This window comes from Miniopterus schreibersii (genome assembly GCF_964146895.1).
Source record: "Miniopterus schreibersii genome assembly, chromosome: 4".
Taxonomy (NCBI): domain Eukaryota; kingdom Metazoa; phylum Chordata; class Mammalia; order Chiroptera; family Miniopteridae; genus Miniopterus; species Miniopterus schreibersii.
Window position 1 is genome coordinate 45,638,538 of NC_138105.1, and position 19,408 is coordinate 45,657,945.

The 19,408-nt window shown below is 41.1% G+C and overlaps 1 protein-coding gene across 3 annotated transcripts in view; it reads left to right on the top strand.

Moving 5' to 3' along the window:
* The window catches only part of FHIP1A (FHF complex subunit HOOK interacting protein 1A), a 188,455-nt gene that overhangs the window by 127,312 nt on the left and 41,735 nt on the right, over positions 1 to 19,408 (top strand). For all 3 annotated transcript variants that reach the window (XM_081134046.1, XM_081134047.1, XM_081134048.1), the window contains exons 6-7: positions 85 to 243; positions 2,212 to 2,298. In XM_081134046.1, the coding sequence (XP_080990172.1) occupies positions 85 to 243; positions 2,212 to 2,298 (246 nt within the window). The remainder of the gene's footprint in view (positions 1 to 84; positions 244 to 2,211; positions 2,299 to 19,408) is intronic.

Genomic DNA, 19,408 nt, shown 5'->3' on the forward strand with positions numbered 1-19,408 from the left:
GTGGCATTGACCTCTCTCGGGAGCTGTTAGTTCCAGGTTGAGGCTTTGGAAAAGAGCTGATTGCACTTTTATTTCCGAACACAGGTGCTTGCAACCGGGCTCAGTGGTCTCTACTCTTCCCTGCCTACAAAGCTAGAAGAGAAAGGCGAGGAGTGGCACTGCCTTCTGAAAGATGACTGGCTCCTACTCCCTTCTCTTGTCCAGTTCATGAACTCCTTGGAATTTTGCAATGCTGTCATACAGGTACTAAGCACAATACAGGGACCCTTCGTTATGGTCCATTCAGAGTACAAGCATTGTAAAGGAGTAGTTTATAAACGTTCCCTTTTTAATTTGAATGTTTTTGGAATATTGATGCTTTACTTCAATGTCCTCGTGTGAGTAAAAATATTAGTTTATGGGTTTCTGGGAAGTTTTAATTGAGAAAAAATAAGTAGATTTTCTTTATCTTCCTTATAAAAAATGTTAATTCTGTTTTGATTATCCACTTAACCATCAAAAATAAGTTCAATGCCTGACTCATTAAATAGATATTTTTAGGCTTCTAAGTACTCCAAATTATACCACTTTTATTTCAAGGTCTTTTGGGGAGTCTATAAAGGAAAACACTTTATTGTGTTTAATGGTGCATACTACATAAAGAATATTGTTATCCCAATTGAATTTAGAAGAACTTAAGCATCTTCTTAGCAACACAAATGAAATTTGCTTTGAAATTGGCCTGCTTCGGGGGAAAAAAGCCACTGAACTCTATATATTTGGCTTCTTGATTAGATTTTTACTTTCAGATTTCTTGTTACCGTTTTCAGTAAAAATCAGATTTTATATACATTTAAGGATGTAGTAGGTTTTCATAAAAAATGTTTTATTTCTGTACAGCATAAACATCACCTCAATATTGGATTTATTAAGAAATCAAATTTTCTTTATGGTGATTGTGAGGTGAAAAATGTTAGTATAATCTGTTTATCTACCAAATAAAGAAATAGCTTCTGGAAGGAAATGCAAGTAAATTACTTTGGTTCCCATCTCATTTTTATTGCTAAGTCAAAGGAAGTTTTATTTATATATAAGATAAGTGGATTACATTTTAAGTTATTTTTTTCTTTAATATTACAGTCTATCAACATTTTCCTGCATAAGTGTGCAGAAATAAAAGAGATGAAACTGTTAGTTTCTTCTCAGATGTACACACAGAGAGATTATTAGTAATTTAAAGATCTAGCCTCACTTCCCTAGAAATTGCTTTTTATTTTATTTGACTTTATAGTTTTTTGTTTTTTTAAGAAAGAGAAGTAAAGCTAACAGGCATTTTAAGAACAGAGAAGTGATATGTTTCATACTCTATTTTGAAATTGAGGCCATATACTTTTAAGATTTGTTCGTTTGTTTGGGGGGTCCTATTGAAAAGATTACTTGTAAAAGAGATTAACCAAAGAACTTACGTGCGTATATGCATCACCCACGGACACAGACAATAATTGCAGTAGGCCTGGGGGCAGACAGGTGCAGGTTGAAGGGGTCAGTGGGGGGAGAAAAGGGGACATCTGTAATACTTTCAACGGTACAGATTAGTAAAAGAAAGATATTAGGGTTACCCATGGAGAATATATTTTGTAAATAAAATATAGGAAGTCTTGTACCTCTGATAATGTTTTCTGCTTTTGAATAGGATCTATTTTTTATGAAAAGATTTTCTAAATGCCTTCCTCCTCAGTAAAATGAGTAGCAGAAAATGCACCTTCAAAATGAGAAATTATTTTCTGCCAGCAAAATAAATTTATTTAATTGCCCATTTTGACAATTGTATTCTTTTTTAAAAATCAGTCACAAGTTGAGATGCGACATAGATGAAAATACGGGGTAAAATTATACTTTCCTGTTTGTGAATTTTACGTTGTGACTCTTTATACATCTTCAGTCTATTCATTGTCTATTTTTTTGTTTTGTCAAATGGAAACTTAAAATTACCCATTGTTTCTGGTTTTGTTTGTTTTTAATTTGAAAGTCCAAACTGTTTATACTGGAATAAACCATCTGAAAAAATTCAGTGGTGGTTTGAAGTCTTAATTATTCTTTAACCGTGAAGTAAATGACCAAAATTTGGATTTCTATTTTGAATTCTGGATGTACACAGAAATGCTTGATTTTTAAGAAAGACCCCAAAATTGAATTCTTTGTAATTTTCATAACTACTTCTTTTTCTCTTAGGTGGCTCATCCCTTAATTCGTAATCAGCTTGTAAATTATATTTACAATGGGTTCTTGGTACCAGTCTTGGCTCCTGCTCTCCATAAGGTCAGTGATTGACTGATGTAATCTTTTATCTGTTTGTGGTACAACTGATGGAAACTGAGGAGGGCGAACATGCTGTAATTGATTTGATGGTGACGTTAGCCTCATTTCTCGCTTCACCCATACTCCTTAGGCATATTGAACTCAGCTCTAACTGTCGCAACAGCTTAAGTCTGATGGGATCCATTTGGTGTCATAGAATACAGCATTTCGAATGTCAAGTAAGATAGTCTAAAGCAGAATTGGCAAACAGACTGACTCTTGTGCCTACTTAGTTCATGGGTGGTGGCTGCTTGGAGCTCCCTGTTAAGCTGAGGGCCAAGTCTGTCACAGGGGGTGTAGGTTTACTGTGGATGTGGAGAGGAGCACTGGTAGCAAAAGTCCCATGGATTTGCCATCTCTTAGAAAATAATTTTTTATTATAAAAATTTCGTGACAGCAAAACATTAAAAGTGAAGCCAAATTAAGGACCCATCAAAGGCTGGCTGTCTCACTAGCACCAGTCTGAATTCCCTGTGACACTCTCATTTTGTGCAATAAGTCAATTGATAGCTTTTTCATTGTGAGCTGTCAGGAGATACCCATGGACTTAGAATTCTAATTTTAAGTAGTTCTTTCTTCACATATAGACATATACAGTATTTAGTTCAAGAGGATCTTTGTCAAGTTACTGGAATTGCCAGCCTTGGTCAGGAGAGAAGCAAGGAACTACTTATCACATGCTTCGTGATGGAATGCCCACCTTTCTACAGCTGGAAGTTCCGTTTCCATGGGCTCTCATTTTACAGAATCCAGGATTACCTAATTATGGCAATGTTGAAGCCTGGCTGTAATGCTGATGGGAATTCTAGTTTAGAGCAGCAGGTCTTCCCTCCTCCACCCCAATTTCCAAAGTATTTAGATGTTACCTTCTAGGCAATTGCATACCACAGATACGGTGGTTAGTATTACAACTACAGCAAGCCTTTTTGCATGCTTGTCTGGTAGAGCAGCGGGTCTTGGTGGAAGATGTTCACATCTTGCCACTTAGTACCTTTGAGCACAATGGCAGTGTTTTCCAAACAAACAGGGTACTTGCTCTGATGAGAATTTTTGTGTTACTTCTAGGCTTAAGAGGTCATCTTGGATGTGGTTTGAACATCAAAATATTGAGGTTTCCAGGTTATTTTAGTAGTTTGTGGGCACAAAGGGACCAAGTCTTTGCAATTAAAAATGTCTTATAAAATATGGAACATATCTTCAGAAAATACACACCTCGTATTTCCTTCCAGGTCATCTTTCTGTTAGTGTCTTGCTGTTCTGGGTGTGGGTGTTCTGGGAAGTGAAGGTTGCTCATCCTCTGCAGGGGGAATTTTCCTCTGTAGAGGAATACGACAGTGCTGGTGAAGTCCTTTGGCAGTAATTATCCACACATTCTCCCACACACTTAGACTTTCTTCCACATTTGTTCCCATCCTTTCCCTCATTGACTGGTTAATATAAAATAATTTCCCAAGTCATTGTCATAATAGCTGTAATTATAAAATTATTTGTTCAGTATATTTTATGGTATTATAATTAGCCTACCTTAATGTTACAAGTATTAATGATAACTCTTTATCCATAATTGAGGATGAGATCACCTCAGAGAGCTGCCATGAGGATCTGGCGGTCACTGTGCTTCTCCTTTATAGCACTCACCACAAGTGGAATTGGATCATTAAATGTGCAGTAACTTGCTTAATGTCCATCTCCACAATGGTCTGCCTGCTTCTTGGGAGTAGGGTTCACACTTGTTTTGTCACTGGAGTGTCTCCAGGGCCAAGCACAGCACCATAGATTTAGAGGTTGAATAAATAGCACACAAATGAATGATGTTTGTCAGAGTGCCAAGCCGAGTGTTCGCTCTGGTACATTCCCAGACGGTGGGTCATAGAGAACAGTAAGAGTAGCACTTTACATATATTAACTAAGATTGTTCTCAGTAATGCCCACAATTAAGATGAAGTTTTTTAAATCATGAAGGTATTTTCATACATGCTTATTGTGAAGAAAAAAAAGGCAATACTAAGTATATAAAATGCAAAGTGAACGCTACCATATTAGGCTTTCAATCCCTAATTAAGATCCCTTAACTTTCATCTATTGCAGGCCATTTTTCCCAGGACTATTGAGCGACTAAAGAGAATATTCCCTCCTTAATTAATTTTTCTTCCTGCTCTTCATTTTTTAAAATTTTGTTTGTGTTTTTATCATTTAGAATTAAAGGCTTAGGAAGGAAGTGTGCCTGGGGGTGGGAGTGGGGAGGTAACAGCCTCTACTCTGGCTCTTGGCTTCCTAAGTGTTTGATGAAGAAAGGGCCTTTTATGAATGGCAGGACAGGTGCTCAGAAGCAGATGAGCAAAGAAGTCAGAATTGGGTGTTTCTTGAGGAGTTCCCAGTGATGTGGAAGGGATACCTGCGAGTCTTGAGTCTACTTCAGGGGCTCCTGTCCATAGATTTCACATTCTGGGTCACTTGCCTTGACAGAAGAGCCTTATTTAATACCCTAAGTAAATTTCCTTGTGCATTATCTCAGCCCCCAGTTTATGCAACACATTCTTGTTACCTACCATCAGTGTAGGCAGTTTTCAGAGGTGAATTTATGAGACAGCCTCTCTGTCTCAGAAGTAATAAAAATAAATTCATACTTAAAAACTTTACCACATCACAATCAATACTCATAAACAGTATCTCCATAGCATTTCTTAATGAGAGCTGAAGCCATTGCAAAGGGTTGTGGGTAGGAAGAGGAGGGGAGTGGGGGGGTGCTTGACAGGTGAAGATTGTCTCCACCTTTCCTCTTCCCACTCTGTGTGTGTTTAAGGCAATACCTCCTGTGCAGGCTGTTCTGCTGTGTGCTTTCTTCATCCAGGGCTGTGGGGCGGCCATGTATCCTCTGGTGTTGGTACAAAGGCGTATCTGGGTTTGTTTGTTTTTTATAGGCTGCATAGTTTTCTGTCGTGTGGATGTACAGGCCCACAATCCCTTATTCACAACTCAGAGATGCAAACATCTCTGAAAACTGAATTTTTTAAATAATTGATGTGGCAGCACAACCTTTTGCCATACTCTTTGGTGGCAAACCCATAACTGAATTGTCTCAAGGCTGTTTTTAATTTCACTTGTGTTTATATTTGTATGTTTTTTGGAAGAAATATTAATGTATTTGATTGTAGAGTTCTGCTCCAGATCTGCTGGGTTATGTCAAATATGGTAGATGTAATAGTACTTTTCTAAAATACGAAATTTTGAGTTCCAAAATGCATGGTCTCCAGGGTTTGGGAAGAGATCCGAAACCTATTTTCTACACTTAGGGAAGGATACATTTTTGGAGATAGGTTAAAATCACACTTTGTAAAAGTCACATTAGAGAAAACGATACCATATTTATAGAGGCCATTTAGGAATTAGATCTAGACATAGCCATGGACATCACGTTGTACAAAAATAATTACGATTTGAGATTAATGGGACAGCCCTCATCCGGCAAGAGCTAGTTCTTTTGTCTCTCTCTGTATGTTTAATTTATCAAAGCTAAACTTTCAAGGCTGAATATTCATTGTTATGGTTGTATTAGTCTGGGTTCTCAGTGGAGTGGGTGCCAAGCTGGGATTAAATGTGCACAGGTTTTGCTAGGGGAAATGCTGGTGAGAGACAAAACAGGGAGCAAGATGGGGAAGGCCGGGGGAGTTGTCAGACTGCAATGCAAATCTGACCCCAGGGAAGAGGAGGGTATAGGGTTGACTGGGAGTGTCCTGGATGGCTGTGAGAGGCCTGTGACTCCCAGGAACAGGTCTGCCAAGCATCCCTGCTGCGTTGTCATTGGCTGTGAGCAGCCTGTGGGAGGTGTGGGAGGATTTCAGTGTAGCTACAGGGGCCCCTGTCACGTATGCTCCCTGTAGCTGGAGGTCTAGGAGGTGCATTCCCGTGGCCACTGCATTTCCACGTGGTTGATTTCCATGGTTTTCCTGATTGGAGCTGTCAGAAAGATAGACATATATTTGCTTAATTTACAGACCTCCTTTTTTTGTGCAGAACATTCAGGAGTTCAAATGATCCTCTCATGCATGGGGTCGTTTTGGTCAAGATTAGCTTGAGAAAGGAACTTACTGTATCAGTCACTATAGTTATGCTACAGTCACAAACAGCACCAACATCTCAGGGACTGAAACAACAAATGCTTATGTTTTTGTCCGCATGGCTTGTCCATCTTGGGGTGTGGAATGAGCAGCTTGTAGGTCTTCTCTCCAAGATAGCCTCACTCAGGGACCCAGGTCGATAGGTCCTTCACCATCTGATATCACTGGTCATAATGTCAGAGAGGAGAGATCATATTGAATGGCCCACTGGCTTTTGAAGCTCTTGTTTGGAAGTGACACATGTCATTTCTGTTCACATTTCATTGTCTAAAGCAAAACAAATCACCTGGCCACATCTGATCTCCGATGGCAGTGCAATTTCATTTTCCCAGAAGAAAAGAAGCCTAGAACGTGATCATCAGTCCTAATGACTGTCATAGGTATTTCATCAGTCAGGGCCCGAAAAAGAACAGATGGCACTCAGATTGGGTGGTGAGGGGACTCTTTACAAGAGTATGATGTTTCAGTGACCCATTGCTGTGTGATAAAGCTGTCCCCAGACTTAAAGACTTAATCATTTATCATTAGTATAAAGCACACTTCTCTGGTTCAGGAATTAGGGCAGGGCACGGAGGGGGCCGCTTATTTCTGTTCTTTGAGGTCTAGGGCCTGAGCTGGGTGAGTACAATGGCTGGGGCCCAAATAGCTTGGGCTGGACGGATCCGTCTCTCCGCCTCTTTGCCTTTCCACAAAGCCTCTCCACGGGGCTAGCTTGGGTTTTCTCACAGCATGGCAGCCTCAGGTGGTTGGATTTCCTAATGTGGGTTGAGGGCTCCAAGAGACAGGAAATAAAAGCTGCCAGCCTGGAAACTGAAACAGTGTTACTTCTGTCATATTTTATTGTTCTCAGTAGTCACAGAACCCAACCACTTTCCAGGGGAGAGGGCATGGATCAGCCTCTTGATGAGAAGAGTATCAATTGGTGGCCATATTCTGTGCATGTTTCCCATGGCTACCACCCCTAGGACTGATTGTGTTTGTTAAGGGTCAGAGAACTATATAGAAAGGGCCACCTGATAGGAACCATGAACTTCTGTCATGGGTCACAACCAAACCTGAGGCAACCCCTCAGAGAGGAAGTCAGTGGAATAAAATAAATAGCAGAACTTTATTCTCCTTCCTTCCTCTGCTGTCCTGCTGGCCTCCCATCGGGCGAACCCAAAAGGAAACCAGGTCGCAAGGATATCATGGAAAAAAGTGGTCTATTCAGGCCAACTGGGGCTCAGCACAGGGTGAAAAGATGGGGAGGGGCAAACAGAAGGCATCCAGCACACTTATTTACTAGGGTCAGCGCTTTAGAGTGTTAATTAGAGCATCTACAGAGTGTGTTTAGAAATGCTTAAGTCAACTGTGGTTTAAAATTTTCTAGAAACACATAAGGAAGTCTACTTTTTATAGTTTATATAGTTACTGCCCAATTCTGTGTATTGATCCTTACCCTTGGAGCCTAAAATCCTAGTTAGACTTGAATGTGACAGGCAGATACACTAACAACTTGCTAGACGTGAATGTTTTCTCTTATGCTGTCTTCAAGGACCAGCTTAAATCTCCCTCTCTCTCTCAGCTATCCCTGACTTTGGGGGTTCTAGGCTTCTTTCTCTTCTAGAATTTATAGCTCTTAATGTCTGTGTCAGTCATTTTGCACTGATCATATGTGCTTTTGTATTGTTTGGTATATTCTTGGTATTTGACTCCGTGTCCCCACCTCTATCCTGAACCCCCTGGAAGAATCTATACCTACAGTTCCCAAACAGTGTGCCAAAGAGCCCTGGGGCTTCTGGTGAACTCACATGGACTCTGTCAGATACATTACATTTGTGAGGAAAACACAGTGACCTCTGTCGGATACTAAGTGAATGTGAATGCCTAGCTTGAAATAGTTCAGTTTCGGCATTCAGTACACATTCCTTTCAATATGCTTTTACCTTTGCAAAGCCAAGTTTAGGGTGGGTCCTGTGCTATAAAGCAAATACACATGAAAATCGGTGTGGGACAGAGCGAGGTTGGCAGTGTCCAGTCTGATTCTTAGGTGTCAGTGCCCAGCAGGAGATGAGTTATTAGGACTTAACTACATATTAAGTTGTTCAGTCTTAAATACTCTAATAAATGGGATGTTTGGGTATTTTTTTTGGCTTCTGGGTGCTATGGAAAAATACTGATATACTGAAGGTACCACGAACTGAAAAAGTTTTAGAACATCTGGTCTATGAAGTATGCTTTTTTATGCCTCTAGAGCAGGGTTTGGCCAACTATAATCTGGGGCCTGTTATTGTGTATCTTAAGAGTTAAGAGTGGCTTTTATATCTATTGAAAGATAAATAGATAAACAATGTCACACACACACGCACAGGAATATTATCCAGCCTTTAAAAGGAAGGAAATTCTGCCCTGGCCAGGTAGAGTTGGTTAGAGCATCGTCCTGATATACCAAGGTTGTGGGTTCCATCTCTGGTCAGGGCACATACAAGAAGCAACCAATGAATGAATAAGTAAGTGGAGCAACAAATTGATGTTTCCTTCTCTCTCCCCCTTCATTTCTCTCTAAAATCAATAATAATAATAGTAAAATAACTGATTAAAAGGAAAGAAATTCTGACACATGTTATAATGTGGATCAACCTTGACTTGTGCTAAGTAAAATAAGCCAGTTGCAAATGGACAAATACCACACGATTCCACTTACATGAGGTACCTAGTGTAGCCAAATTCATAGAGACAGAAAAAAGAATAATGGTTACCAGGGGCGAGAGGAGGGGCTAATGAGTTATTGTTTAATGGGTACAGTTTCAGTTTCACAAGATGAAAAGAGTTCTAGAGATTGGTTGCACAACAGTGTGAATGCCCTTAACACTATTGAGCTGTACACTTAAAAATGGTTCGGGTGGTAAATTTTATAGCATATGCATACCCACAATTAAAAAAGAAAGGAGTATACAACAGAATGACAAACCCTAAAATATTTCACTTTGGCCCTTCTCAGAAAATGTGTGCTGAGCCCTGCTGTGCAGGGTAGCATGGTGCCCTGTATGTTTCAGGTGGTCCATATATGTTTGAAGATGATGGTAACAGTGGGAGAAAGTCCCCAGTTAGAAAGAGATGGCCCAGTGAAAGGATTATCAAGTCCTTTTCCCTCTTTTTGAAGGCAGTGATCAAGCTGAGGAGCAGCAGACAGGAACAGGGGGAAGCAGGCTGATTGGCTTTGCCACTAGCTTGGAAGAGTCTTTGTCCAGGTGTGTTGTGTAGGGGTCTGGGGCTGGCGGGAGACCAGCAGACAGTTGGCAACAGTGGCCGAAGATGGCTTCAGCAGGCCTAGGGGGGACTGGAGGGTGTCTGGAGCAGAAAGAGTTGCATAAATAGCACCCTGGGCTCAGTCATATTATTTCTGTCACGTGTCTTGTGAACTCAGGTGGCCTTCTGTTTTGTGGGTTATATTGGCTCCTCTATTTGGAGACTGGTAAGAAATTAAGGAAGAAATTCAGGGCTGTCTGTAGTAGTTGAGGACAGAGACATTGCGGGTGTTGAAGCAAGGGATGGATGGAAGGAAAAGCAAATCACACACCATCCTTTTCTGCAGGCAACTCACAGGCATTAGCAGTAGTAACTGTGACCTCAAAGCAAGCCTGTACCTCAGATTTTTGCAGAGAGCGGCTAGCTGTGTTTCATTCAGCAAGTTATTCCACATGTGTGTGCCTGGAAAACCAGGAGCACAAAAATCTACCAGAAAAAACGATTTTCCCACCATATCTTGCATTCTGAAACCATGCTGGGACAGTATACATGGTAGAAGGATTTCAACATTTCTTCAAAGGTATATGTGCTGGGTTTCTATAAGCCACAATGGAGCCCATTTGTTTTACAATCTTGTCTTCCAAACATACACATACATATTCATGAGCTGTGTCCAGTGAGCTCAGTAATTCGTGGCTTATTGACTTAGGTTGATGGATGGAAGTTTTGGGGGGCTAAAGGAGAAAAGATGGACATTCTGAGAGGCTGGGAGCAGCCACACTCATGTGTTGTTCGCTTGCTATTAATGTGCTTGTGGGTGGGGTGGGCTGGGACCCCTTTAGAGCCCAGTTGGGCTCTCACCAGCTAGGGATGTTTTAGACTTTTATGCGCCACAAAACTGGTGACTGAAGATTTGAAGAGCAATTAAATGTCATCTTCAAATGATCATCATTAATAAATGTTAATGAGCTGTAACTGGGTGCAGAGTCTGGGAGGAGTACCTAAGCCCTTATGTCCTACTGTTTTCAGTCTCCAGTAGAATGAGCAGAATGGCCTGTCACCTAACTGAGCTCCACTTCTATCCCTCCTCCCTCAATCATCTCTAGCCTGGGAGGTGGTGGAGGGGGTTTTGGGTGGCAAGAGACAGGTCTCCTGCTGGCTCTTCTGGCAGACTTCCAGTTGCGTTCTTTGGCTGCTGAGCATGTTGGTGCTCTGTCATTCTGCTGTCATCTGCATCACTTTCTGATGAAAAACACCTTAAAGTTTTAGTTCTGGTTTCCACTAATGCTGTGAAATTTCATTGACTAGGTCATTCCTTTCAGTGGGAAGTTGGAAGAAAGAAGGAATCAAAACCATGGAATTAGGGTGCCATCTTGGCCCTGGCACATTGAGATTTTATTTGCCAAATTTGGTGGTTCTTTCCTAAAGCCGTAATAGCTTTTCTTGAGTTATGGAGGTCCCCGCTAGACTCTAGCTCTGGGGAGAACCATACTAAAAACTGTAGTGGGATAGTATTTTTACTTAGGCATTTCAGTAATTTGGTTTTTAAAACCCGTTCTCTAGATTATTGACCCAAAATGTTCGAGCGCTCAAGGCCCCCGAATGTTGTCCTGCTCTGTTTTCTACCAGCTTATTTTTCCTGTGATGATGTTGAGCTCTCCTTGTTCATGTGGAACTGTGTTTATTACCAGGCCTGGAGTAGACAAGTCACTTAAGTGATTCTGTTTTCCACTTTGCTGAAAGCACACCTGCGTGCCCACCAGCTGCTGGTCTGGTGCAAAGTGAAAGGGTCTCCGGGATGCCCTGGAGAAGTTAGGTGATTTTGCATGGAAGCTGCTGCTGCTGTCTCACAGCCTCCCGGGCAGGCTGCAGTGGGCTCCGGGGTGGGGAGGTACTTACTCCCTTTCAGGACATCTGGCAGCTGGGAAAACTGTGCACCATGGATGCCTGAGCTCAGCAGGAGGTGGCCTGGTGCCACCTCAAGTTTTTATTGTGTTGTGGTTCCTGTTTGATGCTGGATGGCAGTGTCAGGTACCAAACAATCATTCTGTCTCCTCAGTTACGAACTTAAATAGTAGAGTACTGTGGAAGCAGAGAGGCCATGGCACAGATATAAGGATCACTGTAGACTGTCAGTAATGGCAGTTGAACAAGGTAATTAAAAGGCCCAGTCCTGTCGCAGGCCTGCAGCTATGTAACATGGATCGGCAGCAGGACTATTAAACTTGGGTGAAAAATCATATTAAGCAGGCCGGCTCTAGGCAGCCTAAATTAATAATTGCTCTATCCAATGAGAGCCAGTTATTAAGTAGACCTAGAAGATTTTGGTGACAGTTTTAAGAGTCTTTGACTTGAAATACTTGATTTAGTAATTGAAAACTGAGTTAGTGTGTGCCATTTAATACATCCAGTTAATGCATTATATTCATTTAATACAATTTTGGGAAGCAGTACAGCTTAACATTTTAAAAAATGGGGTTTGAGTTTAGAGAGACCTTAGTTTGAGTTCTGACTCTCTGTTACTTAACTCCCAATATGACTGGCAAGTATGGTCATCGCTGTGTATGGGTTATCTATGGATAATAACACCCATCTCAATGGCTTCTTGTGAGGAATAAATGAGATACTGCATTTAAAGTGCTTATTGTCTCTGGTGCTGAGTACTAAATACATATCATCTGTTAAACAACTGAATCTCTGAAATGAAACATGCTTCATATGATTTGGTATATTACTGGAGAGTGAATTTTATACCATTTTCAGTGCTATAGTATTTTGATTTGAGATAATATGCTCATTGTTCCTTAACACATTTTTACATTATTTCATAGACAGCATGATTCTGGATTTACTCTGTCCTCATTGTTCTCAGAATGTGACTCAGTTGTTTCTAGAATTGCTTTTTCCTATTTATTCTAATTCTCAATGCCAGAGGTTCTCAAACCTAAATGTGCAACAATTACCTGGGTACCTCTTACATGCTAACTCCCGACTACTAGAGATTCTGATCTGATGGGTAGGGCTTAGGCCTGCCGTTTGCACATTAGCCAGCACCTGGCTGCTCTCGGTGCACGCTTGCGTGGTCACACTGATCTGTGTCCTTCTGCCGGCACCTGGCTGTTCATGCTCTTTCATTGGATGAGGGTGTGGAAGATGTGGGCCCTCGTTTTGTGTGTGATCTCTAGGATCTTAACCCAGTTAAGGATCCAGTTCTTTCATCTGTGGTAACCCCACTGTGTCAGCCTCCCAAGACTGGCGATCATCAGGTGAGGAGGTGGACAACAACAGCACTGTGGGAAGCGGCGGAGTCTTTTCCAAACGAGCGAGGTATTAGAACGCGGACACTGCCTACCCTGCTTCCCTCTGGAGCTGTTTTAGCCATCAAAGCAGATGACATAGGTCCAAATACTTGCAAAATTTAAGGACTTAGTAGTAGCACTAGTATCTAAAGGTGAGTAGTGAAAGGAGATTGTTGGGTTCTTATCGGTTCTAAGAATGTGTTTCTGCCCCTGACGTGTGTACAGTGTTTGACTGAGGGAAGTACCTCCCATTGTTCAGGATGCTGTACAAGTGCCATTATTACTGTGAAATAACTGCTCTCCTGTGCGATGCTGTCAAGATATGTGGACAGTGAGTGATGTCAATACCATAAAAAAATCAAAGGGGAATGTCGTCGGCTTGGCATTGGGAATACTGGCTGATGTCCTGTGTATCACAGAATATTACAAAGCATCATCATTCTGTTGCTGACTCAGGCCCGCCAGAGCCTTGGTGCTGTGGGCAGGAGGGAAAACAAGTGCTCCTGGTAATTGGAGGTTACACAGTCAAGATGGTGCTGCCAGTTCACTCTAACCTTACTTACTTTTTTCACTTTCCGTATTCTAGGTTATTAAGTGGAAAAATGATGCACACAGATGTTTAGATCCATATACAAATATACTTTTCCCATCATTAATATATAGAAAAGCCTAAGAGAGTCTTTTGTTTATCCCAGAGCTATCACCTGTGCACCAGCTGGGGCACATAATGAAATGTCTACTATTGATTGTGGAAAGCCTCTGAGAATGTGGAAATAGATTATTACTGAAGTGACTGGAACATTCACTTGTGTTTTTTTTTTTTCTTTCCTAAGGGAAATCTTGTAATTAATATCTAAGGTCTCATGCTAAGCTTCTAGCCTACTTGAAGCACTGTATCTTTGAATATTTTGTAGACAGCTAGGCTCTAGATAAGGCACATAGTGTGTATTCAGCTGAGACCTGGGCATATTGTTATGGGAGTGGAAACCTAAATCTTTCCTCTTATTTTGCATGTTCACAGGACAGATAGGAAACTAATTGGCCATAGGATCCATGGTATCATCGCTTTGGCCGGAAGCCAGCCTCATGGTGCCTTGGGGGCATCCCTGTTCCTCTTCCTGTAATGACGTTGAGCTCTACTTGTTCTTATGGAACTATGTTTGTTGCCATGCCTGGAGGATCTCTATAATGCTGGACCTAATGCTGTGCCAAAGCAGGCAAGCAAGCAAGCAAACAGAAACGCTGGCCTAAGTAAATAGACTTAAAATAGAAAGCAAAGTGGAAGGCAAATTTATTCACTGGCATGAACCTAGATGTCATGGTATTCAGTGAATAAGTTTTTAAAAAAATATGTTTCTATTGACTTTTAGAGAGAGAGAAAGGGAGAGGGATAGAGAAAGAGAAATATTGATGAGAGAGAAACATCATCCATCAGCTGCCTCCTTCATGAGCCTGCAACCCAGGAATATGCCCTGATGGGGAAGTGAACTGGTGACCTTTTGGTTCCTGGGTTGTTGCTCAACCACTGAGCCACACCAGCCAGGCCAGTGAATAAGTTCTTTGCAAAGGGTTTAATATGGTGTGGACTTTAGAGTCTTACTGCTGGGGTTCATATCCCAGCTCTGCCACTTGCTAGCTGTGTGCCCTTAGGCAGAACCGTTAATCTCACTGATCCACTTTCCTCACTTGTAAAATGGGGTGATAAAGATAGTGCCTACTTGATAGAATTTGTGAGGATGAAATGAACTGATACTTTAAAAAGGTGCCTGGCACAGAATAAGCGCTATGTATGTGTTAACTATTACTACTGTATTTGTTCTTACTGTACTTGTTGGAAAAATCATAATTTTAGATGACTGAGCAGTCCTTTCATTGATTATAATACTATTATTTCACCTGTAATAATATAAAACTTGTCATATTGCCAGGAGGAAATAGGTAGAGAACTATAGACGTCAAGGTATTACGAGAAATCATTCAGAGATGTAGGCTCCGTGGAGTCCAGCTATTTTAAACTTTTCCTGGGTTAATCCCAAACTTCTCCCACTTGCCTCTCGTAGACTCACTTCTCCAGCTACCCTGGACCATTTGCTATACATCGAGTGTGAATTAGCTTCTAGTTAAATGCCTGTGCTTTTGTTTTTCCTCTCCTTGAGATGCCTTTCTCCTCCAACTATGCTAACTCAAATATTTCTCATGCTCCAATGTCCAGGCCACATGCCACCTCCTTCTGAAAGTCTTCCTGGTCAAGCCAGGAGTAGGCAATCCCTCTTTACATCTTTAGAGTTTGGTTGGTGATGCTTACAGGTTGCTTTGTATGATCATTATGGGTTTGATGTGTTTTCTCCTACCACGTGGTAAACACCATGAGAGTAGAGACCGTACGTGTTTGCTTATTCATTCATTCATTGGACTAATAATACAGCATATGTGACACATATGTACATAGTAGGTATTTTTATGCTTGTACATAGTAGGTATTTTACACTTTCTAAATAAGTGAATGTGTGAACATAGATATGGTGACTAGGTAGGGGTGAATGTGCATAGGGCAAATGTGAGGAAGTGAGAGAGAAAGCTAGTGAGAGATTAAATAGTTCAGAGCTGTTGGGGTCAAGACAGGTTGATGAGCTTATGTCTGGCTCACAGCTCGCCCTCGGGGATGGCGTGGAGTGGGAGACAAGTGAGGTGTTTGAGGGGTGGGGTGTTTAGCATTGGCTAGAGATGGCTGCTGCTGAAAGTGAGACAACTCTTAATTATGGAAGTCCAGAGAAATGACTTGAGACAGACATTGTGGGAAAAATAGAAAGGAAGATATGGATATTTTATAGAAAGAAGCAGAAGGAAGATGAACAAAAAATATTACTGAAGGATCTGTGATGGCTCCAAGATTCATGTTTGAAACGTGCTCTCCACATCTGGAAATGAAATTGTATGAAGTGGGCTTGCGTTGCCTATGATTGGCCATATGTCATTGCCATGGTTATTTATCAAGACATCAAACTATCTGGATCAGCCTGTATGGTATTTATATTTGTGTTCAATACTTTAATACAACTAGTAGATTTAGCTGTCCAGTTTTTCCTTGGAAGGTATCATTGTGTCAGAATTTAGTTTAGAGTTTGAAGTCCATTAGATTTCAGTATTATAGAGGGCTATATATAGAGTGAGGGCGAGGGACTCTCTCATGTATTCCCATGTCCTTATTTCCTGATACAATGTTAGCTCCATGCTTGGCACCCAACAGGCACCCCATAATTGTTTTTCAGTAAATGAATTAACATCTCATATATTTTTTCAGTAAACGAATTACTAATATCTTAAAGTTCTTGCCAAATCTACATGGAGAGACTAAATTGGAGATGGAAACATAGTAAGTTATGCACTCATAGAATTTTAGTACTAGACATAATTTCAGAGATTGTCTAGTCCTAGCTCCTTGATTTTCAGATAAAGAGACTGAGGACTAAAGAGGTTAAGTGGCTTGCTCAGGCTCATACAACCAATACCAATTAAGCTTGGATCAAAACCCAAATCCCCAAGTCTTGAAGCCTCAGTGTCATCTCTTGTCATGACCCTGCTCTGAAGTAAATCTTAGTTCCATGATTCCTGCCATGGCATAAGTTAACTCCTGAGCTCCCAATGTAGAATTTAGGAAAAATTTCTCCTTTTAATTGAAAGATTTCTTAGCAAATCCCCTCCCTCTCAAGGCTGCTCTGTAGTGCATGGGCTGTGTGGGTGCACCCATTCTGTTTTTGACGGCCTGCTTGAGTTTCTCCTCCTGCTCAGTCTGCTCGAGGAGAGCTTGCACCATCTAGTGGATCTAAGAGGCTCTTGGGTCTGGTTTTTTTCGTGGCTCTACTTTAAAAAGAAGAAAGGAACAATATTTTTATGTAATTAATCTGTTGATTCTCACATGCAACCCTTTGTTCCTATCATGGGAGTGAGGGTAGCAGCTCAGAATGATGGTGGGGTCACTTTGTGCCTCACAGTGCTAAAAACAAGGCCCCTTATTGACCCTCCTTCTCCCCCTCCCTCTCCCCCTCCCTCCTCTTCTTTTAATTGTAGAGGGAGGGTTAGGAAGTGGGCAATATATCCACCTTGATTTTTTGATCATTGCTTGGATTCTTCAGGTCATTATTTCAAATGATGGGCCTTCCCATCATAGTTGAGAATTAGTTCAATCCTGTTATTATTCCTGGGAAATCCTGTAGCACTCATTTGGGCAATTAATGTTTTCAGTAAGGTACAGTAATCTGCTACTCAATCGGATAAATAAAGTTTTGAGAAGTTTCCAAATTACTCCTTTGTTTTCCTTCAGTAGAGATTTTAAATCTTTTCATAAGCTCTACAAATATGTATGTGGCAGGTGGCAGAAGGTAGTATCCGTTAAGCAGGAAACCTTGATGACCGAGTGGGTGACACAGGGCATCGATCTCACCACTGGCTTTGCCCTATGATCTGAAATGCTCATTTACCTCCCAGGCCTGAGTTTTCTTTGGGAAGAATGTGATTGGTCATCTTTTTGTTTATAAGGTACTGGTCAACCAGGTGTTTGTTTTTTTAACCTTTGTCACTCTTATCAGCTGAAATATTTTTAAATGGTACCTCAGCACCATGTAGTATAGTCATCCTTTGTGGTCGTGGGTCTCTGCGACAGAATCAACAAGGGAATCCTGGCCCCACTTCCAGAGGTTCTGATTTAATAGGATCCAAGTGGGGCATGAGCATGGGTATTATTTTTTTCTAAAAGCTTTTTTAGTTTTATTTTTTAATCCTCACCTGACGTCATGCTTAGAGAGAGAGAGAGAGAAAGAGAAAGAGAAACATTATTGACTACCTTCCACTTGCCCTGACTGGGGATCAAACCTGAAACCCAGTTATGTGCCTTGACCAAAAATTGAACTCGTGGCAACCCCTTTGGTGCACAGGGTGATGCTCAACCAACTGAGCCACTCCAGCCAGGCTATGAGCTTTTTAAAAAGCTCCCCAGGTGATTCTAACATGCCAGGGTTGAGAGCCACTGCTGTAAGTCCTTGAGAGTGCTGTGATTCCAAATCAGGTTTGAACATTGGAGGTACATATTTGAAAACCAATATTCTGCTTGGGGACAGAAGTTGTCCTTTGCTATGATTGGAGTAATGAAGTTATTGGTTCGTCTGAGTGATTCCATGTTTACATCTCTAGTTGGTCCTGGTGGAGTCGGTCCTGGTGCACACAGTCCAGGTCTGAGAAATGGGGATACTTCAAGGAGAGCCAGGAGCAGTGAGGGCCAGAGTTAGCGCTTTTGTGAGTGGCAGTTTAATGCGTTATTGTAGTTGTCCTCATCTGACTGCACTGATTCTATACTGTTGGAGCTTGTCCCTGTGACAGGGAAAGTTGGTTTCTTACATTAAATCTTTTTTTCCCTCTTGTTGGTTTTAAGAGCATTTTTTTCCTCTGGTTGGCTTAATGATGAATTTCACTTCTTTCTGTGGTTTCCAGGAGTCAGGTGCTCAGGGAGTTGTTTGAAGAAGCTGTTTTTTTAGAGCAATGTCCAGATCTGTCACTGGGAGCAGCTTCTGAGAAATGTAGCTGAATTGGTTGGAGGAGGGATGAGGTGGTAGAAGGACAGAAATGGGTGTAAATACTCCAAAATGCTATAACTTCAACTTTTATAATGGGAAACGGTGTCCTTGACCTGAATCAGTCCACATGGTTGATATAACTATTTAGTTTTGAAATATTTCTGCTCTGTTTTCAGAGGGCAGGAGATGAGAATGTTAAGGAATTGTTAGAATTCTTGTCCTGGCTTCTCAAACTAGTATAAAGAACACAAAATTTGGTATCAGGTAAACCTGGTCTCTGATGACTCTCACCCCTGCCACTTATTATATACTTTTGGCTCAAGTTTTTGAGCCTCAGTTTTATCTGTCATATGAGAATCCTAATACCTACCTTACAGGACCAACGTGAATTAACTCAGGTAATGTATGTAAAGCACCTAGTACAGTGCTTGGCATGAAAGCGGGATTCCATAAATGGTAGCTATTTCTAGAACTACTATTAGTAGTAATAATTGATGATAATGATAATGATAGTTAACTTTTTTCTCTCCTTTGAAAAGGTGTCTGAGATTAAGTAGGACACTTCATGGCATGTGTGTCCGGTTGTCCTTCTGGTGGGCTGAGAATGAGGAGGGCAAAGGGGTGTTGACAGAGGTCCCAGCTGGGAAAGGTGAACCCAATTTTCATCCTCATATGAGCAACATCTTATAACTTAGTCTCATCACATATTAATCACTTAAATGTAGTTGCTCCCCTCCCTAGAAGAGTTAATTTCACTGATCATTCATCTGGTATATACCCTGGTTATCTACCTTAGGGGGGATGAATACAGATTTTTATTTAAACACTGTGGAAGGGGGTTAGTAGGAAAGAAGGGAAA